General features: G+C 40.9%; 1 protein-coding gene across 6 annotated transcripts in view; it reads right to left on the reverse strand.

Moving 5' to 3' along the window:
• Positions 1-27064, reverse strand: part of kiaa0586 (KIAA0586 ortholog) — a 667340-nt gene extending 640276 nt beyond the window's left edge. For 4 of the 6 annotated variants that reach the window (XR_005946263.1, XM_041214268.1, XM_041214267.1 and 1 more), the window contains exons 1-3: positions 26521-27064; positions 23522-23601; positions 4734-4809 (exon numbers count right to left, since the gene is read on the reverse strand). Coding sequence is in view for 5 of the 6 variants with exons in the window: in XM_041214268.1 (XP_041070202.1) it covers positions 4734-4809; positions 23522-23601; positions 26521-26734 (370 nt within the window). In the remaining variant the exon portion in view is untranslated. Of the gene's footprint in view, positions 1-4733; positions 4810-14431; positions 14871-23521; positions 23602-26520 lie in introns of all 6 variants that reach the window. The other 2 variants (XM_041214270.1, XM_041214271.1) reach the window with 2 other exon arrangements.
• Between the last annotated feature and the right edge of the window lie 226 nt (positions 27065-27290).

The following is a 27290-nucleotide window of genomic DNA, read 5'->3' on the forward strand; positions in this document are numbered from 1 at the left end:
TACATGTAGATCTGAACATATTAGCCCACAGCCTCTGATTTCCGAGGAACTCAGGGGAGGGGGTGGTGGTGTTGGTGGTCATACTCCAATGGTACCCTAGAAGATGCACTGGGAGATACCCCGGAAGACCCCACATAAGGACTGCACAGCAACTGCCCAGGAAGTTTAAAATTCCGATGGCAATGACCCCGCACTGGGAACCAACTGGTACCCTGATTTAAATCAGATACTTCGGATGGTTCCAACTCCATTAGCAGAATAGTTACCCAGGAAAAGTTAGAAGGGCTAAGACTACTTCTAACTCTTGGGTAACTATACCACTGACACCACCCCCACCGTCCCCCTACTGGACCCCCAATGACTCACCCATCAGCTCCAACTACCCTCCTGACTACCCACTGCCCTCCCAACCCCTCCACCCCCCAACTACCCCATTCTCGATGACCCACCCCCCAGATTCTCGACTGTGATTGCCATTTCGTAGATGTTCTGGTCCATTAACTTTTTAAATCTTGCAAGTGCAATAATATTGTAATCGAAAATAAGGAGAAATTAGACTTGCTAAAATAATTACTGTGAAGGCTGATACAAAGTTCCTCAACGTAGTGTCCTCGGCCCAACCGCTTTCAGCTACTTCATGCTGATGACTGCACAATGCTCAGCACCATTCACAACTCCTCAGAAACTGAGGCAGTCCATGTTGAAATGCAGCAAGACCTGGACAATATTGGGCTGACAAGTGACAAGTAACATTTGAGCCACACAAGTGCCAGGCAATCTCCAACAAGAGAGAATCCTTGACGTTCAATGGCATTACCATCACTGAATCTCGCAGTATCAACATTCTGGGGTTACCATTGACCAAAAACTGAACTGGACTAGCCATATAAATACTGTGGCTATAAAAGCAGGTCAGAGGCTAGGAATCTGGTGACAAGTAACTCATCTCCTGACTCTCCCCAAAGCCTGGCCGCCATCTACAAGGCACAAGTCAGGAATGCAATAGAAAACTTTCCACTTGCCTAAATGAGTGCAACTCCAAAAACACTGAAAAAACTCAACACCATCCAGGGCAAAGCAGCCAGCTTGATTGGCATCCCATCCACAAACATTCACTCCTTCCACCACCAACGTACAGTGACACCAGTGTGTATCATCTACAAGACGCACTACAGAAACTCACCAAGCCTCTTTAGACCCCTTTAGACTCACCAAACCCATGACCGCTACCATCTAGAAAGACAAGGGCAGCAGATGCAAAGGAACACCACCACCTGGAAGTTCCCCTCCAAGTCACTCACCATCATGACTTGGAAATATATCACAGCTCCTTCACTGTCACTGGGTCAAAATCCTGGGACCCTCCCGAACAGCACTGAATATGTACCTACACCGCATGGACTTCAGCAGTTCAAGAAGGCAGCTCACTACTGTCTTTTCAAGGGGAATTAGGGATGGGCAATAAATGTTGGCCTAGCCAGCAATGCCCATTTCCCATAAATTAATGAAAAAAGGCAAAAGAAAAGGATAAAGTGTCAGAGATATGAGGAAAAATAAAAATAAATCAAGGAGAGAAATGTTGGTAGAGTAGGCAAACAAGTGGCAGATGAAGTTCAATGCAGAGAAGTGTGAGGTGATCCACTTTGGCAGGAATAATATGGTGAGACAGTATAAAATAAAGGGAGAGACTCTAAAGGAGAGACCCCGGTGTATATGTACAAAGGTCATTGAAGATGGCAGAGCATGTTGAGAGAGCAGTTAGTAAAGCACATAGCATCTTAGGCTTTTTTAATAGGGGCATTGAGTACAGAGTAAGGAAGTCATGTTGAACTTGTATAAGATACTAGTTAGGCCTCATCTGGAGTACTGCGTCCAGTTCTGGGCGGCATACTTGAGGAAGGATGTGAAGGCATTGGAGATTCACAAGAATGATTCCAGCGATAAAGAACTGTAGCTATGAGGATAGATTGGAGAGGTTGGGACTCTTTTCCCTGCAGAAAAGAAGGCTAAGAAGAGACTTGATAGAGGTATTCAAGGTTCTGAGAGAAATGGACTAGGTACGTAGTGCGAAGCTATTCCCACTCAGGAGAGCATCAAGAGCCAGAAGGCACAGATTCAAAATAATTGGCAAAAACATTGTGATGTGAGGAAAGATTTTTTCACCCAAAAGGTGGCTGGAGTCTGGAACAAACTTCCTGAGAGGGTGGTGGAGGCAAGTTTGATCGAGGTATTCAAAAAGGAATTGGATTGCTACCCGAAAAGAAATAATGTGCAAGCTTATGGCGATAAGTCAAGGGAGTGGGAAGAGGTGGAATGCTCTTTCAGAGGGTCAGTGCAGACTCAATGGGCCAAATGGCCTCCTTCTGCACTGTAAAGGTTCTGTGGCTCAGTGAAATTTACCAGATTTGGTGGGTTAAAAGTAGAGAGTGAAGTTTGTCAAATTTCCAGGACCTGATATTTTAAAACTCTGAGGTAGAAACAACGTAGGCGCAAAAATTGCAGAAGCTTTAATCATGATCTTCCAGCCGGCTCTTGGTTTAGGAATTTGTCCCTTACATTGAATGAGCAGGAAAGAGAAACCAGGAAACTACAGATCTATTAGTCAAAAGTTTGTTGTTATCATAAGTTACTAGATTCATTCATTAGCAGAGTGACTGAGCATTTGAACTGATCAGAGCCAGCAAAGATTTGTAAAGGGAAAATCATGCCAAACTAACTGAGCTGAATTTTCTATGTAATTCGATTGGCAAGATGTGACTAGTAGTGTCCCCCCCCAGGGATCTCTACTGGAGCCTCACTTTTCACTACATTTATCAATGACCTAGATGAAGGAATGGGGTGTCATAAATCCAAGTCTGCTGACAGCACTAAGTTTGATGGCACAGTAGCATAAACAGGAACAGAAAGTTTCAAAGGAACATCAATACATAAAGTGAGTGGGCAATAGCATGGCAGATGAAATTCAATGTGGGAAGTGAGAGATTCATTTGGACTCAAATAAGATAGGTCAGAGAATTTTCTAAATGGTGAGAAGCTAGGAACTGTGGAGGATTTAGATATATACAGAAATCACTAAAATCTAGTGGACAGGTACAAAAAAAATTAAAAGGCTCATGAAATGGTGGCCTTTATCATAAGAGGAAAAGGTGTGCTACAGTTGTATAAAGCTCTGGTTAGGCTGCATCTGGAGTACTGAATTCAGTTCTGGACATCTTACCACAGTAAAGATATACTGCCCTTGGAGGAGAGCAGATTCACAGAACAATATTACAATTAAAAGGGTAAAACTTTGGGGGCAAATTGCACAGTTTAGACATAAAATTTCCTGAGTTTTGACAATTAAGGAGCAATCTAATTGAAGTGTTTAAAATAAATAAAGGATTAGATGGGGTAGAGAGAGAAAATGCTTTCCACTGCTGAGGGAAAGCAGAACAAGGGACATAACCTTAAAATTAGTGCTTGGCTGTTCAGGGATGAAATCAGGAAACAGGCTGAATTTTTTTATTGCAGCAGAAGTCCCCAGACAGGCCTGAAAGCGAGTCACAATCCCACTTGAACTGTCAGTGGGACCCAGGACCGCATCTTGTTGGTTTGGCAGCTGGGGCAACCATCCCTATGAAGGATGGCTGCTTGCCCCCAGAAGCTGCTGGCCAGTCAGAGGGATGGCAGCACAGTAGCATGAGCAGCACCACCAGAACGGTTGTCACTACTGGGACTGCACCTGGAAGAACAGCCACAATGGAAGGACGGCTTCCTCCCAACCAGTTAAATATGGTGTGGGAATGTTGGGGCCAATCAGGCAGGCCCTGGTGAGGGATTGAGAGGTACAGGGAGATTGGTGAGAGCAAGCGATGCCGCTGCTTTGGGCGCAACTATTGCCATGGTAGGGGGGAGGGGGGAGTGGTCACTTCTTGGGCCAAGGAGTGCCCGAAAAGCAGTTCCCTCACCCCGTAAGCCTGCTGGAAGACTGGCAAAGTTTACCTGGTGGTTTCCCCAAATTGTGGAGGCCATTTGTTGCTTGAAGAATGCCAGGGCCTTAAAGGTCACTTAGGTGGCTCAATTGGCCTGTTGGGGGAAGGGGAGGTGTGCTGATAATATCGTCTGGTAGCTGGAAGCTGGCGGACACTCCACTTCCTGCTTTCCCTTGCCATTTTACAGGACCCTGCCTGATAAAATTCAACCCCATTTCTTCACACACAGGGCTAGTGGGAATCTAAAATATTGTCTCCAAAAGGCTGCTGAGACTAGATCAATTGAAAATTTCAAAACTGAGATCAATAGATTTTAGTTAAGCATGTAATTATAGGAGAAAGATACATGTCAGGTGAATGGAATGAAAATACAGATGAGTCCTAACGTAACTGATTGGCAGAACAGGCTCAAGGGGTGGAATAGTCTACTCTTGTTCCTATGCTTTAATTTCAAAATTAATCAAATGTTGCTACACAACCAATATCAGACTTACAGCACAAAATTAATCCAAAAAGTAGCAGAGAAGTTTATCATCTGCCCTTGAAATTGCATTTCCAGTGGACTAACCATGAAGCTGAATTTACAGCAATCACAAGTAAACTCACAGCCTGTGCCATAGTGCTCTATTAACTGAAAAATGACACAAGCAGTGGGTGACACATTTTAAACTGAAAAACTGTAAATCACCAGTCCATTTCACATATTTACATTCTCAGAACATGCCACTAAGCCAATTTGAAAGTGTGCGCTCTTGGTCATACCTTCGTGTCTGCTGCCATCTGCTGGTATTGTTGGAACATGTCCTGCAGTTGCTCGTTCATGATTTGAACTTGAACACTGTTTTATAAGTGCAAAAACAATCAGTAAATTTTCCAAAATTTTTCAAAGACTTGCTTAAATTCTACAATAATATAAAAGCAAAATACTGCAAATGCTGGAAATCTGAAACAAAAACAGAAATGCTGGAAAAACTCAGTAGGTCTAGCAGCATCTGTGGAGAGAGAAAAACAGACTGAATATTTCAAGTCCATATGACCCTTCTTCAATTCTACAAAACTGGAATCAAGAAAAGATTTTCAAAACAAATTGCTTTCTTGCTCTTCCCCATTCTTAGAGAGCATTTATTCCCCACATTACAACAATGACTACATTTCAAAAAGCACTTAATTGGTTATAAAATACCTTCGGTCATCCTGACGTTTTTAAGTTTGTCCTATAAATCCAATACTTACTTTCTTTAACTGGGGAGTCTAGTTTTTCTATACCAGTGTATTAGTGTCACATGGCAAATGCCAAACAGTATGCAGGAGGGACAGGGAACAGCCGGAAGTCATGGTCCATGTTGGAAGCAACAACATAGGAAGGAAAAGAATTGAGGTATTGCAGTCAAACTTTCAACAGCAGGTCCTCAAAACATGGCAATTTCAGGATTACTCTCAGTGTCACAAGCTGTTGAGGAGAGGTGTAGTAAAATAAGCCAAGTTAATGGGTGGCTGGACAAATAGTGCAGGAGGAAGGTGGAAATTCCTGAGGCAGTGAGGCTACTTCTAGTGCAGGAGGGTTATGTACAAGATGGATGGGTTACACCCAACCAATTTCACTGCACCAAGGTTAACTTATGTTGTGGATATAAAAACAGACAATAAAAGCTTTTTTAAATATAGAAAAAGGAAGGGAGAGGCCAAAGTGAACATAGGCCCTTTAGAGAATGAGGCTGGGGAAATAATAATGGGGAAACCAGGAAATGACAGAAGGGTTGAATAAATACTTTGCATCAGTCTTCATGGTAGAAGATACTAATAGCATTCCAAAAATACTAAATAATCAAAGGGCAAAAGAGGGGGAGGAAATAAATATAATATCTATCACTAGAGAAAAAATAATAGGGAAACTAATGGCGCTAAAGGCTGATAAGTTCCCATGACCTTTTGGGTTGCATCTTAGGATATTAAAGGAAGTAGCTACACAAATAGCAGATGCACAGGTAGTAATCTTCCAATAATCCTTAGATTCTGAAAAAATCCCAGAGGATTGGAACACTACCAATGTAACATCCTTATTTAAAAAGGGAGACAAAAAACAGGTAACTATGGGCCAGTTAGCTTAATATCTGTCATTGGGAAAATGTTGGAGTCTATTATAAAGGATGTAATAGCAGAGCATTTAGAAATGCATTATCTAATCAAGCAGAGTCAGCATGGCTTTATGAAGGGGAAATCATACCTAACAAATTTATTAGAATTCTTTAAGGAGATAACAAGCAGGATAGATAAAGGGGAACCTGTAGATGTAATATATTTGGATTTCCAAAAGGTGTTCAATAAAGTACCGCACATAAGGCTACTCAATAAGGTAAGAGCCCATGGTGTTGGGGGTAGTATATCAGCATGGAGAGAGAATTGGCTAACTAATAGAAGACAGAAAGTTGGGATAAGGCGGCCATTTTCAGGATGGCAACCTGTAACTAGTGAAGTGCCACAGGGAGCAGTGCTGGGGCCTCAATTATTTACAATATGTATTAATGATGTGGATGAGGGAAGTGAATGTACTATCGCCAAGTTTACAGATGACAAAAATAGATGAGAAGGCAAGTGGCAAGGATGACACAAAGAGTTTATATATGGATATAGACAGGTTAAGTGAATGGGCAAAAAGTGGCAGATGGAATATAATGTGGGAAAATGTGAGGTTGTGCACTTTGGCAGAAAGAATAGAAGAGCTGAATATTATTTAAATGGAGAAAGGCTGTAGAAAGCTGCAGCAGAGAGGGTTTTGTGGGGTCTTCATGCATGAATCCCAAAAAGCTAACATACAATCAACAGGTAATAGAGAAGGCAAATGGAATGTTGGCCTTTATATCAAAGGGAATGGAATATAAAAATAGGGAAGTCTTGCTAAAACTATACTAGGCACTAGGTAGCCCACACCTAGAATACTGTAGACAGTTTTGGTCCCTTTATCTAAGGAAAGATGTCTTTGAAGGCAGTCCAGAGAAGATTCACTAGGTTGATCCTGGGTATGGAGGGATTTTATGAGGAGAGGTTGAGTAGACTGGGCCTGTACTCATTAGTGTAGAAGAATGAAAGGTGACCTTATTAAAACATACAAAATTCTTAGGGGGCTTGACAGGGTAAATGCTGAGAGGTTGTTTTCTCTTGTGGGACAGTCTAGGACCAGAGGGCATAATCTCAGAGTAAGGGATCGCCCATTTAAGGCAGAGATGAGGAGGAATTTCTTCTCTCAGAGGGTAGTGAATCTGTGGAATTCTTTACCACAGAGGGCTGTTGAGGCTGGGTCGTTAAGTATATTCAAGGTTGAGACAGACGGATTTTTAATCAGTAAGGGAATTAAGGGTTATGGGGAAAAGGCAGGAAAGTGGAGTTGAGGATCATCAGATCAGCAATGATCTCATTGAAATGGCAGCGCAGACTCAATGGGCGAATGGCTTACTTCTGCTCCTACGTCTTATGGTCTTATTAGGTGGATTTAAATTAATTTGTCAGGAGGTGGCGCATCAGATTGAAGCACGAGAGAGAAATAAAGTGCAGAGCACTAGGGTAGACAAATGGAATTAGAATAAAAAGCACTGTAGAATAATAAAGAAAAATAGAAGGGATCAGACAGGGAGAAGTGCAAGGCAGACCAAGGTGGATATGGGGTACAAGTATGTAATAAATGCATAGAGCATGGTCAATAAGGTTGGTGAGCTGCAGGCACAAATTGCCACATGAGATTATTGCTGAGAGAAGAGACATGCCTAAGCCTTTCATCTTGCACTCATCAGGACACTCGCAAGAATACCAATATAAGGAGAAAACAACAATTTATACTGAATGTGAAGAGTGTGCTGATTGGTTGGTAAGTGGAATTGCCATGGAGAATGCACCACTGATGGTGACTGGCAGTTAACTGCCAAGCATTGTTTGAAATTTAAACCAGGCAGCTTGAACCTGGTTAAGTGAGTGGACAAAGATCTAGCAAATGGAGTACAATGTGGACAAATGTAAAATTGTCCATTTTAGCAGGAAGAATAAAAAATAAGCTTGTTATGTAAATGGTGAGAAATTGAGGAGCTCTGAGATTCAGAGGGATCTGGGTGTCCTGGTGCATGAATCACAAAAGGTTGGTTTGCAGGTATGGCAAGTAATTAGGAATGCTAATAGAATGTTGTCATTTATTGTGAGGGGAATTGATTACAAAAGTAGGAGGGTTATGTTTCAGTTGTACAGGGCATTGGTGAGGCCACATCTGGAGTATTGTGTACAGTATTGGTCTCCTTATTTAAAGAAAGATGAAAATGCATTAGAAGCCGTTCAGAGAAGGTTTACGAGACTAATACCAGGAATGGGCGGTTGTCTTATGAGGGAAGGCTGGACAGGCTCAGCTTGCATCCACTGAAGTTTAGAAGAGTAAGAGGCGACTTGATTGAAACATACAAGATCCTGAAGGGATCTTAACAGGGTAAATGTGGAGAGAATGTTACCTCATGCAGGAGAATCTAGAACTAGGGGTCACTATTTAAAAATAAGTGGTCACTCATTTAAGATAGCAATGGGGAGAAAATTTTTCTCTCAGGAGGGTTGGGAGTCTTTGGAATTCTTTGTCTCAAAAGAAAGTGAAAGCAGAGACTTTAAACATTTTTAAGATAGAGCTAAGTAGATTCTTGATTAGCAAGGTTATTGGGGTAGGCAGGAATGTGGGTTGAGGTTACATTCAGATCAGCCATAGTCTTACTGAATGGCGGACAGGGCTCAAGGGACCTACTCCTACTTCATATGTTCGTATGCCCTGATTGGTCAAGGCGTTGCCCTGAGGAATGAGTCAGCGAGTGGCTGTCACTTATTTTGTTTAGCTGAAACAGGCACAATATATGTACATGTTCTTTCTGTCTGGAAAGAACAGGGCCCTGTGTATTAATATATGTAACTTCCAGTACAGGCAAATGCGCCACACTGAGAACCCAACTGACAATTTTAAGTTGGTTGTCAGCGTAATTCTTAGCTTATTGAGGATTATTTAGCAAATGTTGTCCAATTGTAGAATCATATTTAATGTTCGATACTGTATTTTGAGTTTTGCAAGCACAGGCTGGTTGATATCACGCAAACTCATGAAAGAGCCTAAGGCCGTCACTTTCGGCCCTGACAATTGCCCAGTCTACCTCAGATTACCCTTGAAGGTCAAGGTATCTCAAGAATTTGGGCAACAGGTGAAGCTAGCTGTTTCACGCTGCTATACAGTAGCAACACAAGAGGTATTCACCACTAACAGGATGCTGCCATCAGGCCAAAAAGACGTTCTGCCTATCACACAAATGAGTAACATGGTATATTAATTTCGGTGCCGGTGTGATGTTCGGTATGTAGGCCATATGTCCCAAAGACTGACAGGACATGTAAAGCAGCATGGCCCAGCCCGCTGCAATCGGCAGGTTACAGACCATACCCAACCAGCCATTTTCAGCTAAACAAAACAAAAACAAAAGTGACAGCCATTCGCTGACTCATTCCTCGGAGCAATGCCTTGACCAATCAGGGTCAGGCTGACTGGTTTAAATTTCAAACAATGCTTGGCAGTTAACTGTCAGTCACCATTAGTAGCGCATTCTCCATGGCAACGCCATTTGCCAACCAATTAGCTCTCACTTCACAGACAGTGTAAATTTTTGTTTTCCCTTATATTAGTATTCTTGCACGCATCCTGATGAATGCAAGACAAAACGCTTAGACATGACTCTTTTTTCAAGCAATACTCAACTTCTGTGCTACCAAACGACTACATGGGATTATGACAATAGTGGCAATAACTGAGACCTGGCTCCAATAAGGGAAGGATTGGGAACTTAATATTCCTGGTTAATAGATGGTCAGGAAAGTGAGGGAGGGATGGCAGTATTGAAAAGGAATGATGCACTTGAATGTCCAAAGACAGAATCTATTTGGTTGGAATAGGAGCTATAGCTCCAATAGCTATAACAGAGCTATTATTGTGCTAGGTGATTACTATATGTCACCAAATAATAGGAAGGAGGTAGAAGAATAAATTTGCAGGAAAAATCCAGAAAGATACAAGAATTATAGATTAGGGGGAAATGGGAAATTCAATTATCGTAACATAGACTGGTAAAATTACAGTGTTAAAGGCAAAGGAGAGGAATTCCTGAAATGTGTACAAGGGAACTTTCTTGATCAGCATGTTTGCAGCCTAACAAAGAAAGAATCAGTTCTGGGTCTGGTTCTGGGTACTGAAGTGGGGCAAGTGGATCATGTTTCAGTGGTGAAATTTTTGGATTACAGTGAGCACAATATTAGGATTTGAGTAGTTATGGAGAAGTACAAAGAGCGATCAAATGTAAAAGTGCTCAACTACATGAGGACTAATTTCAGTGAGTTTAAAAATATTCTGGTCCAGGTGGATTGGAATCAAATACTGACACATTAAACAATAAATGAGCATTTGGGGCCTTCAAAGAGGAGATAGATCTGGTACCAACTAGTCACGTTCCAACAAAGGCAAAAGGAAAGGACCCCAAAGCTGGAGCTCCCTGGATGACTAAAGATATGAGATACAGGAAAAGAAAGCTTATGCTAAATGTCAGACCCATAATACAAGGGAGAACCAGGTCAATATAGAATATACAGAGAATTGAGAAAGGAAGTTAGAGGGGTAACATGTGGGAATGGATTAAACAAAATTACAAACACAAAACACTGTGGGTGCTGGATATCTGAAATAAAAACAGAAAATGCTGGAGATGTTCATCAGGTCTAGCAGCATCTGTGGAGCGAGAAACAGAATGAACAGAGTGATAACCTTTTAACAGAGATAACTCTGTTTTGCTCTCTTCAGATGCTGCCAGACCTGCTGATCATTTCCAGCATTTTCTGTTTTTATTAAATGGGAATGGATCAGCAGGTAACATAAAAAGGGAACTCATAACTCTTTAATAAACATATAAGTAATTTTAAAAAAGTGGTCAAAGGAAAGGCGGGGCTAATTAGGGAACAAAATGGAGATATTCTAGTGGAGGCAGAGGGCATGGCTCGTTTACGAAATAAGTACTTTGCATCTGTCTTTATAAGAACATAAGAAATAGGAGCAGAAGTATGCCATATGGCCCTCAAACTCCATCATTCAGTAAAAATACAGCTGATCTTCTATCTCAAATCCACTTTCCCACTCTGTCCCTTATATCTTTGGTTCCCTTAATGTCCAAAAATCCATTGGTCTCACGCTTAAATATTCTCAATGATGAGTATCTACAGCCCTCTGGAGTACAAAATAAAGATTCACAACTCTGAGTGGTGATTTCTCCTCACCTCAGTTCTAAATGACCGACCTCTTATCTTGAGACTAATCTAGACTCTCCTGCCAGGGAAACAGCCTCTCAGCCTCTACTCTGTCAAACCCTCGACAAATCTTTTATGTTTCAATGAGAACACCTATTGCTCTTCAAAAATCCAGAGAATATAGGTGCAATCTCTCCTCATGAGCCAACCTGCTCATCCCAGAAATCAATCCAATGAACTTTCATTGTACCGCCTTGAAAGCAACTATAAGCTTCCTTAGGTGCAGAGATCAAAAGTGTACACAGCACTCCAGATGTAGTCTCACCAAAGCCCTATAAACAACAAGACTTCCTTATTTGTATCCTCTAACACCCTTGCTATAAAGGTTAATACACTATCTGCCTTCCTAATAGCTTGCTGTACATGCATATTAACTTTGCGCTTCATGTACAAGGACACCCAAACCCTCTGAACATAAATCTTTGCTTCTATTCTTCCTACCAAAGTGGATAACTTTACATTTCTTCATTTGTGCACTTCTTGTCTACTCACTTAACTTGTCTATATCCCATTACGTACTTCTCACAGCTTATTTTCCCACAGATTTGTATCAATAGAAAACTTGGGATACATTATCTGAAAATGAAATATTTGCAGGGCTACAGGGCAATGGCTGAGCAGTGGCACCAGGTGAATTGCTCCTTCAGGGGGCCATCACAGGCACAATGGGCCAAATGGCCTCCTTCTATGCTGTTAGCATTCTATGATTCTATAACAGTATACTTGGTTCCCTTATCAAAATTATTGATATAAACTGTAAATAGCTGAGGCCCAAGCAAAGATCCTTATGACACCCCACTAGTTGCAACCTGCCAACCTGAAAATGGACCATTTATTCTTACTCTCAATCCAAGCTAATAGATTACTTCAAATCCCATGAGCCCTAATCTTATATAATCATGTCATCAAAAATTCACATACTTCTGAAAGCACCAGCTCTAATATTTTTTTTTTGGCATGTTTATTGGACAACTAGTGGCCTAATGTCCCAAGTTCAGCCATTACATTTATTTCAGTGTTGAGTCTATTGACAAGGATTATTATAGCACACCCTATGGAGGAACAAGATATTTCCAACAGCAGATTCCAGATTTCTACAATTAAATGTGTGAATACAAGAAGACGCCATCTGACTTTGTACTATAACAACAGTAAGTGCCAATAGCCTGGCCACTATTCTCACTACAATCCAGGCCATCGCGTTTAATTTTTTTTAAACATAGGTTACTAAATTGTTTGAAATACTTAGCACATCAAAATCTCTTACATTTGCGTGCACCTTTCTTCATCTCTTGCCATTTAAAATTCCTATAACTTTATAACAGAACTGCTCTTGCAAGCTTTGTACACTGTAATTACATCCTCGTGTCACTGGCAGTGCTGCAGCGTCTCTGTAATTGAATCTCTCACCTCAAACCTGTCCCACAGAAAAACTTATATACTCCAACTAACTCCTGTTTTTTTCAAAATATGGGAAGTTTTGCTTTTTAACTATGAATAACATGAAAATTAAACTAGTAGGACAAAACGCATGGCTTTAAAATGAGGATCTTTAAATCTATGAACACAAATTAAAAGTTTTGAAAGAAAGGCATTAAATCAATTGATTCTTCCCCTATACACTGTAGACTTGAAAGAGGTAAACATTTTAATTTAGATACCCGTGAGACAGACAGATAAAGTGGGAGGGGGGGAGAGAGAGAGAGAGAGGGGGGGGAGCAAGAGAGAGAAGACAAAGACAGCCAGAAACACTTCCAAGAACCAATCACAATCACAAGCAGCAAATTTTCCAATTGTAGAGATCCCTTAGAAAGGTAAAAACTAGTGCTGCCAGGTTTGGGACACCCACATATCTTCCTCCCAGTGCTGTCCAGCTAATGCCCTTCCACTATTGAGATACAAGGAATCTACCAGTAAGTTGTGCAAAATCTCAATGCTGCCAAACTCCAGAAGCTCCAATGCACTCCTGAATGCCTTTCCAGTTCAACTAAAACAAAAGATCATTTCTCAGGACTACCAAACAAAGGATTCCTCCAGGGTAGCAAAACCCTATCAGTACTATTAAACACTGGGGTCTAGAATTTACTTGAATTGAGCTTCACTACAACAAACAACAACAACTTGTATTTATATAGCACTATTCTAATAAGCATTTTCAAGGGGGGGGGAGGAATGATAAAAGCTCTGAGAAAGTATCTCACAGACTCGAAAAGTTAACTCTGTTTCTTTCTCCACAGATGCTGTCAGACCTGCTGAGTTTTTCCAGCATTTTCTGTTTTTATTTTAAAAGAGGAATGAGATGGAGAGGATTAGGAAGGGAATTCCAGAGTTTAGACCTTGGGAGCCAAAGGCACATTGCCTGTGAAGTTCTTGGGAAGACACAGTAAGATATTCAGCAAGAATCAGAACTGCACTTGCTGTTAAAATATGGATTCTTTTTATAGACTCAATGAGTAAGGTCTCCTTAAGTCTTTAAGTGGAACAGGAATAGACCTGAAGCAAACTTCTACGAGTTCCCTTCGTTTGCTTCTCGGCACAATCCTTTCTCCACTTGGAACTCGAACCAGGAAGTGTTTCTCTCAGTAACAGGTGCCAAGAATCCGCACTGAGACTTTTGCTTCAGTGTCAACACGCATAACCCGTATCAGACAGCTTTGAGAACTGCGGCTCCAACAACCACAAGCTTTGTTTATTTCCTGGTCTGGGATTCCCCCGAAAGCAGATTATCCAAAAAATGTATTTAAATCAGTGAACGTTTTTAAACCAGTATTGGCCTATTTTTAGTTTTCTTCTAGACTCCCTCTAGAGATACATGTGTGTATGGTAGCCTGAAGTGGACAAAATGCACAATGCAATTTTCAACACACTATATCCCTCCCCTTCTTAATAAATGAGAGGCATAGCATGTTTCAATGGTTGGTTTCCAAAAGTATAAACAATAAACTTAAGCATAACTTGAACATTCAACTTCACCAGCAACACTATTACATATGCAAACTTTTCTATTATTAACAATGCACTCAGTCATATACAAAAAGAGACAAAAGATTTAATCAACTAAAAATAGTTCACTTCATAGTCACTTAAGTATGGTAGACGTTTTCACTCACAAGTAGGGTATCGTCTGATATCAGGTGTAGTCTCATTTAATTCGTTGTTCATCTGAAATGTTGATGTCGGAATCGGATTCAATGCTGATGAATGGCGTTTTCTTTGCTTTGAAGAATGATGCATTTTGTGTGATGATTTGCAAACTGTGCTTAACAATAATCAATGGTCCTCTTGTGTTGGTTACAACAAATGACTGGATGTCATAAGGGGCTGTTTGCTTTCAAACACAATCACCACATTTCACAAGCACTATGTCCTGGCTTTAGCGGTGCAGTTCTAAATTCCATGCTTCTCTCTGCATTTACTTCTATCAATCCTTTCCTTCTTGATCGTGTACATGTTAATCATTAGCTCTGCAGGTAGCTCAGGACGACATGTGTGTAGGATGTGCAAAGATGAGTGTAGCGAGGCTTTCCAATAGTCAAGTGAAGATTTGCTCTGCAATTGCAAAGAAAACAATAAGAACTCCTGCTTCCACAACTTGTGCTCAGCTGTAGCTATATATATACATATCACTTGTTTCAAGGTACGTATAAATCTCTCAATATTTTCATTAGCTCTTGGCCAACCGGGTGTGAGTTTGCAATGACTGAAACCCAGGTTCGCAAATGTTCTAAACTTGTCACTGTTGAATGGGGATCTATTGTCACCTCGCACCATTTTTAGCGATTCCAAACAAGGTGAAAATCTGGTCGCGCTTTTGATTGCCGGTTTTCGTTGAAGTTGACCTAACTATTTCCACAACTGGGAATCTGCTGCAGCTGTCACTGATGCGCAGGTGATCATCAATGGAGAAATCTGCGTAACCAACACCAACTTCAATCCATGCTCCTGGAAGTAGTTCAGACATCTTGGGAGAATCATGAAAATTTTACATTGTGGTTGCTTGACATGGCAAACACTGATTAATTTTGTGCTCTACTATGCGGTCAATACCTGGTAACCATACCTTTTCCTAAGGAGTTGCTTGGTTTTGACAATTGTCAGGTGACCTTCACGTACTATACTGACAACACATTTCATCAATGAATGCGGAATGAAAATGCAGTTGCTGCGTAACACAAAATCAGATGTGTTTGTAATGGTCAGCTGATTTCAAACATCGTGAAGATCTTGTACTGTGTGAGCAATTTCATTTGTAGACACTCGCCTGATCATGTCTTTCTAGTTTTATGATTCCATTGCCATCATACACAGTTCCAATGCCTCATCTTGCTTTGTTGCCACTTTGATATTAGCTAGTTTAGTGACTTTAGCACATTTAGGCTTACACAGTTTAGATGTTGTTTGGCAACATTTCCTCACGATTGACTGTCGGCAACAGATGTCACCAAAGATAGTCCACTGGGTTGAGTTTGTCTGGCTGATACTCAATTTGGAACTCATACTCTTGTTGTTGGAGTACCCAGCACTCTAATTCGACTGGGTGGCTTGCTGTGTGGTTTGTTGAACAAGCTTACTAGTGGCCTACGGTCAGCTATTACTTCAAAATCGTTTCCATACAAGTAGAGATGAAAGTGTAAGATACCCCATGTGATTGAGAGTGCTTCTTTCTCTATTTGCGAATGATGTTGCTTGGTGGGTGTTAGCAATCTGTTTGCTATTCAATGACTAATGGTTTACCTGTCTTGTCTTTCTCCAAAAGACCGCACCTAAGCCAACCGGACTTTCATTCAGGACTAGTTAACTGCTTTTATCAGAATCAAAATAGGTATTTGTGCAACTTGCTGACAACAGAGATTTGATCTGGTGTACAGCCTGTTTCTGTGATGTGGTCCACAACCACTTGGTCAGATTATATTGGAGGGCAGGCAATGAGGAGAACAAAGAGTACAGGAATGAAGCGACTACAGTACATGATTGGTCCCAGAAGACTCTGGATTTTCTGCACATTTGTAGGATTTGCAGCATTTGCAATGAATTCAACTTTCCGTGATACTCCTTCACTGCTGAACACATGACCAAAGAATCTGATTCTGCTTTCACTGAACAAGCACCTGTCTCTGTTCATGGTGAGGTTATATTCTCCAAGATGTTGTAGGCATGCATGGAGGTGTGTCTTGAGTTCTCTTTCAGTGTGACATAGATGAAAATGTCATTGCTGATGTTCAGCGTACCTTCAAGTCTTTGAAGTGCAGGCTGAATGATGTACTGAAAAAGCTCAGCTGCTGAGTTGGTTCCAAAGTTGAGCCTCTTGTATCAATAAAGTCCAATGTGAATGGAGAATACCAAAAGATACCTTGATTCTTCTGAGGGCTTGATTTGATGGTAAGCCTGCATCAAGATCAAGTTTAGTGAAATGTTTAGCATTGTTCACTTTCTCCATATCACTGATTGTCAGTATCAAGTGTCTTTCTCGTCGAATGGCTTGGTTAGATGACCACATATCAACAAAGATTCTAATCTGGTTTTTGCTCTTTGGTTTCTTGACGGCCTGTATGGGTGAGGGCCAAGGGGTAGGCTCATCCCCAACTTTCTCAATAATCTCAAGATCAAGTGGGCGCTGAAGTTCCTTCCCTGTTTGTTTTCTGACATGAAATGGTACTTGTTGTCATCGATGCACAACTGGGGACAAATTAGGGTCTACTTGCAGCTTGCATTTAGCACCTTTCAATTTGCCAATACCAGTGAAACAGTCAGCATATAATTTAGAACCCCGTCTGAACACATTGGAATTGCAAAAGTGACTGCAATTATGTGCAGATCCGTTGCTGTGTGGGAACTGCTAAGTGTGTCACGTTCTCCAGTTATGATATAGAAACAGCTTTCATTCTAGTGTCTTTGGATGAGACTGGTGTTTCAAAAGTCATGAGAACTTTTGAGTGGTTTGTCACTGTTGTAAGGGAAAATTTTCGTATTCCCTGGTGACTTCCTTTCTTTTGTACTCTGTTCCTCCATTAGTAAAGTCAAGGGCTCCATATGCTTACTAACAGTGTTCTTCACTTGTGCTACCACCTTCAAATATTTGTGCATATCCACCTGAGGTCCTCTGTTCCTGCATTCCCTTTAAAATTCCACCATCTAGTTTATTTTGCCTCTCCTCATTCTTCCAATGGTTTTGGAGTTGCAGGACCCAAAACTCAAGGATACCAGCATCTACATTGATTAATTAGGATACACGGCACAGAAACAAGCCATTCAGCACAAACAGCCCATGCCAGTGTTTATGCTCCACCGGAGCCTCCTCTCATTTTTCCTCATCTAAATCTATCATTGTAACCCTCCACACCCTTCTCTCTCATATGCTTGTCTACCTTCTCCTTAAATGTATCTCTACTATTCACTTCAATGAATGTGGTAGCGAGTTCCACATTGTCATCCCTATTTCAATAAAGCAGTTTCTTTTGAATTCCCTATTGGATTTCTTGGTGGCTGTATACATTGATAGCCTCTAGTTATGCTCTTCTCCACAAGAGGAAACGTGGTCTTTGTATCCAGCCTAAAAAAATGTTTCATAATTTTAAAGACCTCTTTAGGTCACCCTTCAGCCTTCTTTTTTCAAGAGAAAAGAGACCCAGCCTGTAATCCTTTCCTGTTATGTATGTCCATGCATTTCCGATATCATGATAGTAGCTTTAGACCATCCATTCTGCTATTCAGAACGCACAAAGATCCAGAGTCAAATGGAATATAGCAACTAGAGTCCACCTGCCAGATTTCAAAACATCATTCCCTAGCAGACCTCCAGCACTTCCTCTTAGAGCACTACACTAGAGAAACCATAGAGGCAATACCAGGTTGTTCAGGAGCAAGTCCAGGATCATAGTCAACCATATTTCCCTGCCAGAGGCAGGCTTTCATGAGAAAAGAGCCACCTTAGTCCCAAGTGACAAAAACAGAAAATGCTGGAAAAACTCAGCAGGTCTAACAGCATCAATGGAAAGAAATACAGAGTTAATGTTTCAAGTCTGTATGACTATTCTTCAGAGCAATTCGGGTCATTTTGAGTCATACGGATTCGAAACGTTAACTCTGTCTTTCTCTCCACAGATGCTGTTAGACCTGCTGAGTTTTTCCAGCACTTTGTTTTTGTTTCCGATTTCCAGCATCCGCAGTATTGTGCTTTTATCTCAGTCCCAAATGACTTCTGTAGATCATAAGTAGCCAACCACCTCCTGTGATCCTGGAACTTGAATGTTATCCAGAAGTCGTATGGGATTATTCTTTTATCAAACAAGGTGTGTTAAGTTATGCAGGAGGAGCATAATCTTTGAAAATCACTGTAAGGGGTCATATGTTTTTATGTTGCAAAAAGGATAGAGGCATGAGGGAATGCACCTTCATTTGAAAGTCACTCACCACCACCTTCTCAAGGGCAATTAGGAATTAGTAACAAATGCTGGCCTTTCCAGGAATGCTTACATCCTCATGAAAACATAGAAAAAAATAAGGTTTTAATGTTCACAGAAGATGAGACCTTTCGCACTTACAAAGCACTGTTAATGTAGAAAAAAAATCCCAAGGTGCTTTACAGAGGAATAATCAAACAGATAAGTATGCCAAAAAAAGATATTAGAAGGCAGAACCAAAAGCTGGGTTGAAGAGCTGGATTTTGAGGAGTACTTTAAAAGGAGGGGCAATTGGAAAGTCAGATGGTTTTAGGGAGGGAATTCCAGACCATAGGGTCAAGACAACTAAAGGCACAGCTGTCACAACAAGTCAAAGGCAAGTGGGGGGATTCACATTTGTCAGAGGAATGGAGAGTTTGGTAAGAAGGTTAAGTTCTACTCCTTAACTACCTTTTAGACCTTAGGTCCACCCATGTTGTCAGACTGCTTGTCCGGCATCCAGTCCTGGAAAAAAACCTAACTTCTCCAGCTAAACAATGGAAGACAAAAGACATTGTCTTCAGGCCTCATAACAAACACTGTACCCTTGCCCCCTAAGCAATTTTAGTCTAGGGTCTCAGTCACTGTCACTGTCTTAGGCTAAGCCAGACTGTTTGCAACTATGACAGCCTATTTGACCCTGAGCTAACCTCACATCCATTCCATCAAAAAGATGGTCTACTTGCACCTCCATATCATCTGGCTCTGCAACTATTTCAGCCCATCTGCCTCATCCAAGTTTTTGCCATCACCAGAATTGACTACTTCAATAGTCCACCACCCAGCCACCCATATCTTCCAAAATTTCAGCTCATCCAAAAGGCCATCACCCATTAATGTTGATCTATATTGATTGACAATTCCCCAATGGCTCAATTTAAAATTCATCCCTCCACTTAAATCCTTCATGGTCTCCAGAACTCTTCAACCCCATTCCCCCACCCCAAATCTCCTTACTCCGACTCTGCCCTCTTTTGCATCTTCTCTTATGATACGTCATTGGCAACACCTTCCTTAAAATCCACCTCCTTGGCCAAGCTTTTAGTTAGCCTCTCCTAATACCTCCTTCTTTGGCTCAGCATCCCATTAAATTCCATTGTTGCGATGTACTTTGAGACAGTTTATCTGCATTGAATCAAAGAATTGTGACAACACAGAAGGCCATTCAACCCATCATGCCTGCACTCCTACACTTCTCCATGAACAATTTCCTTGGTGCCATTCTCCCGCCTTCTCCCTGTATCCCTGCACATTCTTCCTTTTCAGATAACAGTCTAATTTCCTTTTCCATGCTTCTATTGAACCTGCCTCCACCACACTCTCAGGCAGTGCATTCCAGGCTTTAACCACTCACTGCATCAAGAAGTTTTTTCTCACATTGCTTTTGCTTCTTTTGCCAATTACTTTAGATCTGTGCCCTCTCATTCTTCATCCTTTCAAGAGTGGGAACGGTTTCTCCCTATCTACTCTGCCCCAATCCCTCGTGATTTTAAATAATCTCAAATTCCCTCTCAGCATTCTTTTCTCCAAGGAAAATAGTCATAACTTCTCCAATCTAAGCACAAAGCTGAAAACCTCATCCCTGGAACCATTCTCATGAATCTTTTCTGCACTCTCTCAAATGCCTTCACATTCTTCCTAAAGTGCAGCATCCAGAACTAGATGCAATACTCCAATTGAAGCCAAACCAGTGTTATATATAAGTTCAACATAGCTTCCTTGCTTTTGTACCCTATTGCCCCTACTGAGAAAGCCCAGGATGCTGTATGCTTTATTAACCGTGCTCTCAACCTGCCCTGACACTTCCAATGATTTATGCATACATACACCCAGGTCCCTCTGCTCCTGCACTCCCCTTAGAATTGTACCCTTTATTTTATATTGCTTCACTGCATTTTTCCTACCAAAATGAAATTTAATGCAGAGAAATGTGAAGCGATTCATCTGTCACTTGTCCGTCCAGTCCACCAACCCATCTAAGTACTTTTGAAGTTCGACACCATCCTCCTCAAAATTCACAATACTTCCAAGTTGTGCATCGTTTGCAAATTTTGAAATTGGGCCCTGCACATCTGGTTCTATGTCTTAACATATTTCAGGAAGAGCAGGAGCCCTAAAACTGGCTCCTGAGGTTTTCCACTATAAACCTTCCTCTAGTTCAATAAACAACTGTTCACCACTACTCTCTGTTTCCTATCACTCACCTAATTTTGTATCCATGTTGCTACTGTCCCTTTTATTCCATGAGCTCTAATTTTGTTCACAAGTCTGTTGTGCGGCACTTTATCAAATGCCTTATGGAAGTTCACGTACACCACTTAACAGCATTACCCACATTAACCCTCTGTTGCCTCATCAAAAAACTCCAGCAAGTTAGTTAAACACGATTTTCCCTTAACAAATCCATGCTGGCTTTCCTTAATTAACCCACATTTGTCCAAGTTACTACTCATTTTGTCCTGAATTACTGTTTGTAAAAGTTTCCCTATCACTGAGATTAAACTGACTGGCCAGTAGTTGCTGGGCCTATCTTTACACCCTTATAGAACAAGAATGTAACATTTACAATTGTCCAGTCCTTTGGCACCACCCCGAGCCAAAGGAAGATTGCAAAATTATGGCCAGTGCCTCCACAATTTCCACTCTCACTTCCCTCGGTATCCTTGGATGCATCTCATCCGGTCCTGGTTCCTCATCAACTTTAAGTACAGGCAGCTTATCCAATACCTTCTGTTCATTAATTTTAAACCCTTCTAATGTCTGAATTATCCCCTCTATCATCATGGCCTGGGTAGCATCTTCTTCCTTGGTAAAGACAGATGCATAGTGTTCATTTAATATATCAGCTATGCCTTCTGCCTCCATGTGTAAATCCCCTTTTGGTCCCAAATCGGCCTTACTCCTCCTTTTACCTTTTTACTATTTACATGCCTACAGAAGACTTTGGGGTTCCTTTTTATGTTGGCTGCCAGCCTTTTTTCATATCCCTTCTTTGCTTTTCTTATTTGCTTTGCCATCTCCCCTCTGAACCTTCTATATTCTGGCTAGTTTCCAATTATCTTTTCTACCTGACATCTGTCGTAAGCACAACTTTTCTCCTTTTTCGTAATTTCTATCTCTTTTGTCATCCAGGGAGCTCTGGCTTTGTTTGCCCTACCTTCCCCTTTCAAGGGAATATACCTTGACTGTGCCCAAACTCTCTCTTATTTGAAGGTAGTCCAGTGTTCGTCTATCATTTCTCCTGCCAATCTTTGACTCCTGTTCATTTGGCCCAAGTCCGTTCTTACCCCATTGAAGTTGGCTTTCCCCCAGTTAATTATTCTTACTCTAGAATGCCCTTTTCCATAATCAGCCTAAACCCTGTGCTACAATGATCACTGTCCCGTAAACATTCTCCTACTGATACTTGATCCATTTGGCCCACCTCATTCCCAAGAACCATGTCTAGCAATGCCTCCTTTGTCACTGGACTGCAAACATGCTGTAGAAAATTTTCCTGAACACACTCTAGGAACTCTTGCCCCTCTCTGCTCTTTACACGACTAAATGTGTTTCTCTACATCCTTCCCAGTGGTTGGCAGCCTGCAGACCATACCAGGCAATGTAATTGCACCTTTTCTGTTTTTTATCTCTAGCCAAATAGGGTCCATCCTTGACCCCTCTGGGACATTCTCTTTCGCCAACACTGCAATGCTCCCCAAAATCGATGCCACCACCCCTCCTCCTTTTCTCCCTTTCCTATCTTTCCTGAGAACTAGTATCCAGGAATATTTAACGCCCTGACTGTCCTTATTTAAACCAGGTCTCTGTTATTACCACAACATCATATGTCCACATGGCAATCTGAACCTATAACTCACGAGTTTTATTTATCTCACATGCCACACATTCACATACATGCACAGTAACCCTGATTTATTCTTTATTGTTTTGTCCCTTGCTCTATCCCACCTATTAACTAACTATTCCTTATTTTAATGCTATCTATCTCGCCCAGTATTTTGAACTCCTTGGTATTCCTCTCTGATATTATCTTCTGGTTCTCACATCTCTGCCAAGTTAATTTAAACCCTCCCTAATAGCACTAGCAAAGCATCCCACAAGGAACTCAATCCCAACTCTATTTAGGTACAACCTAACCAGCGTTTTACAGGTCCCACCTCCCCCAGAGCACTATATAAATGCATGTTGTTATTGTCACTGCAATTTGTCACTCAAATATGCTAAAACAGTGGTAGGTATCCAACCTATAAACCAAGCCATGCCAATCTGGCCCTTGAAGCCCAGACAACTCTGTCCTATTTGTGCTTGTATTTTTTTATTTGCTGTTTTGTCCTATTTGAATTTTGAAATAACTCTTTACACAGCTGTTGTCTCATTAATAAATAAATTCTAAATCAGAACACCAAGGTACATTAGTATCAGCAATTTAAGATTAATAACTTGGAATGTACAAAAATTAATAGGAAATGTAATATTTAACGTTGTTTGTACATCCCTCCCCTGCCTCCCATTCTCAAATAGAAATGTTCTTTAAACTGAGCTGTTAAAAGTTTCTCTTACAGAGTGTGAAAGCAGTGGTGCTCTGTGGCAAACACAAGTAATTGATTTGAAACAGCACTAACATATTTTACATAAGACCCTTAACAACCAGCAAATGAACAGACTTTCAACCAACCAAACTGGACTGAATTATAACAGATTTTTCAATGAAGAAAATGCTACTAAACTCAATTTATAGGTAATTAAATATTTGCTCACCCATTGTGGTAACTTGTTATAGTTGGTTTCTTTTTGAGTCTGGACACCAGTTGATTTTGTTCTATAATCATGTACATGTGCTGAAATCAAATCAATATGAATAAATTAATAAGCATAATCCTTACAAAAGAGCCACACATAAAGCTTAATCAAGAATAGACAATTTCCATGAAATGCAAAATAACAGGAAAGTGTTTTCAAAATATTCACAGTTCTTCTTTACTTTAAGAAGTTCCAAGATATAATTAAACAAAACTAGCGGAGCCGTATAATCCATAGTACTCATAATTAATAAAATATAAATAATTTGCTTTGTTGATTTCCATAAAATGACAATAACCAAATTTAGAAAAAGACCAGATTTGCTTTCAAGAGGTCTGCATCTCTTTAATTTTGTTTTAAATGCAGTAATTTCAATACAACAAAACTTGCAGAACTGTTTATTACTAATCCATTGTATCCCTAGGGTAATGCAACATATATATTTTAAAATACATGGTGATAAACAAATAAAAATGCTGGAAATACTCAAGGAGTATTTTCAACATTTTCCTCCAGATTTCAAGCACCTACAATATTTTGCTTGTGTGTGGCTGGGACGCAATCATTAAGACTTGCAAACATGTTTTAAAAAAGAAATAAAACAAATGGCCTCATCTCCTTGAATGATGTAAGCAGGGTTCTCCAGGCTTTGAAAGAAAATTTGTACATAATTTTGTCATTTCAATTGATTATCACTTAATTAATTTCAGGAATCAATAATATGGATAGCAATGCAATTCCAAATAACTACTGCACAGTCTTCTTCACAACACAGTGATGATTTAAATTTGCACTGTCATCAGAGATGAAATGCGACCACGTTGAGACATAAATATCTTTGTTTTGACTAAAAGATTTTGGAAGGCCGCTGGTGAATTAACCTATACTATTTGCAACATTTACCAACTGAGCAAATAAATATTACAGTTTAATAAGTGTAGCTTTTCGTTTTGGTGATTAGGCAAAACAGGTCTTGAACGTGGGAATTTGTGACAAGAGGTCCAGTTGCAGGTTCTTCTACTAGCTAAGAATGTACTTTATGCATTGGCTATTGTCACACATCAAAGTCTCAAATTATCATGCTGAAAATCAAAATTCACAATTCTGTTATAGAGGTATTCTGCCAAAATTGTGATTTTAAATTGAGTATAGCTGTACCGAAAAAACTGTAACGTGAACAGTAACTCGGGTTTGAGTGGCTCACTAGCTGTGACCAACTTTACTACAGCTACACAAAGCCCTGGTTTGACCACATCTTGAGTTCTGTGTACCGTTAAGGCATTGCACATTAGAAAGGATACATTGGCTTTGGAAGATTCATTAGAATGTTAGCGGGGTTCCAGGGTTGGACTATGAGGTGAGATTTCATAAATAAGGCTTGGATTCCCTGGAACATAGAAAGTGAAGGGGTGATTTCATTGAGGTTTTCAGAATTTTGAAAGGATTTGGTAGAGTTAGAAACTGGTGGAGTTGTCTAGGGCAATGTGACAAAAGCTTAAAAATCACAGGCCATTCAGAAGAGAAGTTAGAAAATACTTCTTCACGCAAAAGGTGCTGGAAGTGTGGAACTCGTTCCCACAAAAAAAGTAGATACCAACTCAATTAATCATTTTAAATTTGCAATCGATAGCTTTTTGCTAGCCAAAGATATTAAGGGATATTGAGCCAAGGCAGGTCGATGGAGTTAGAATACAGATCAGCCACGATCTCATCAAATGGTGAAACAGGCTTGAGGAGCTGAATGCTCCATTCCTATTCCTAAATACCCAGGTTCTTACCTTAAAAGGTTAATTGACTGCAGTCACTAGTCACTAACTCCATCCCTCTCTGTGGCAACTGTCTGAAGCTAAACAAATGATTGCTTACAACATTGGTGTCATGTGTGACCTCAAGATGAGCCTCCAATTGTATATCTGCACCATCACTAAAATTGCCTATTTCCACCTCCATCTCTCATCTGCTGCTGAAACCCTCATTCTTGCTTTTGTTACCTCTTGACTTGACTATTCTAACATGCTCCTGGCCAGTCTTCCACTTTCTACCCTCCATAAACTTGAAGTCATCAAAAACTCTGCTGTCCATGCCCTGTCTCAACCAAGGTCTGTTCACCCATTTACATTGGCTTTCAGTTAAGTAATGCTTCAATTTTAAAATTTCCTTCCTTATTTTCAAATCCCTCTCTCTTTGATCTCCTCCAGCTCCACAATGACAATGCATGTGAAACAAATTGGGACATTTTAATGCATTAAAGACACTATATAAATACAAGTTGTTGTTTCCATGCCCCTGAAACCACCCTTGCCTTATCCCCAGCACAAATCACCTTGTATACCTTCAAGATTGGAGAGAGAAAAAAAAGTTGCAATATTATTTTTTTCATTTATTACATAGGATATCCAGTATACAGAAACAAGCCAGTCAACCGAAGTAGTTTATGCTGGCACCTGCACTCCACTCAAACCTCTTCTCTTCATTCATCTATATAATTCTATCAGAATAACCCTCACATGATTGTCCAGCTCCTGTTAAATGCATTAAAATGCATTCCCTCCAACCACTCCCCGTGGTTGCGAGTTCCATATTCTCATTCCTCTGGGTGAAGAAGTTTCTCCTAAATTCCCTATAGTATCGAGTGTTTCTACTTTAACCAAATGTACTGATGTCTTTGGAGGGTATGTATTTCTTTAGAATAAGTAAGAGCCCCAAAATGTGAAGAAGACTGTTTGTAGAGATGCAATGTAGACCCATGGGCGCCTCTGCTGTAATTATGAATGCATTAATTCAACATCACTCAAAGATTTCCTTCGAACATCCAACCTCACTATGTGGCAGTACCTTTTTGCAAATAATAGTTTCACCCATGCGCTGTTGTAAATCAATAGAAAACATATATTTAGCATTTTACCAAATTAAATTCAAGTTAACAGATTGAACACTAGAGAAGAATGGACATTGACCTGGTAGAGTCTCTCCTCCTGACATATCTGCATTAGATGCTAATTTGTCGCTCCGTGGTTTATTCACTGGCAGAGCGGGTGGAATGTAAACTGATTCCTCTGCACCGGAAAGAGAAGTTACTTCACGCAACTTTTGCACCGACATTCGGTCTCTGTTGGCAGTCCCAGGATAGCAGGCACGGCCCCTTTCCACAACACTGACCGGTAACTCCATTCGCGCCCTCCCCCTCCAATTTCCTTTGCTACCGGAGATGAGCTGTGTTTGGAGATTTGCGGTCGTCACTCAACCTAAGCCCAGGCCTTCCAGTCAGCGGCTGCTTCCCTCTTCGCAAACACCAGGAGTTTAAAAGTAATAAACACAAACTAACCACTGGTCACTTCGCCGCACCTTTTTTATTCCATTGGCACAAAAAAAATTTTAAACAATATTAGAAAGAAACGCGTTAACCCTTTCAACGGCGCCGAGTGCTCTGGCAGCTCGTACACAAACGGGTGAAAACCGGGTCTTTGCCCCGCAGTTCCCGCGGAAGGCGGGCTTAACAGCGTCTCCAGGGACAACGCCCGGACTGACTCTATCTGTTTTAACGGACTGCAGTAGAATCGCGGCTCCGGGAAGAGGATGATTGCTGGGGACCCCTATCGGGGATGGGGGGGAGAAATGTTGGGGACCCGGGAGGTGGAGGGGGGAGGGGGAGAAATGTTGGGGACCCGGGAGGGGGAGAAATGTTGGGGACCCGGGAGGTGGGGGGGAGGGGGAGAAATGTTGGGGA

This window comes from Carcharodon carcharias, chromosome 20, assembly GCF_017639515.1.
Source record: "Carcharodon carcharias isolate sCarCar2 chromosome 20, sCarCar2.pri, whole genome shotgun sequence".
Taxonomy (NCBI): Eukaryota; Metazoa; Chordata; class Chondrichthyes; order Lamniformes; family Lamnidae; genus Carcharodon; species Carcharodon carcharias.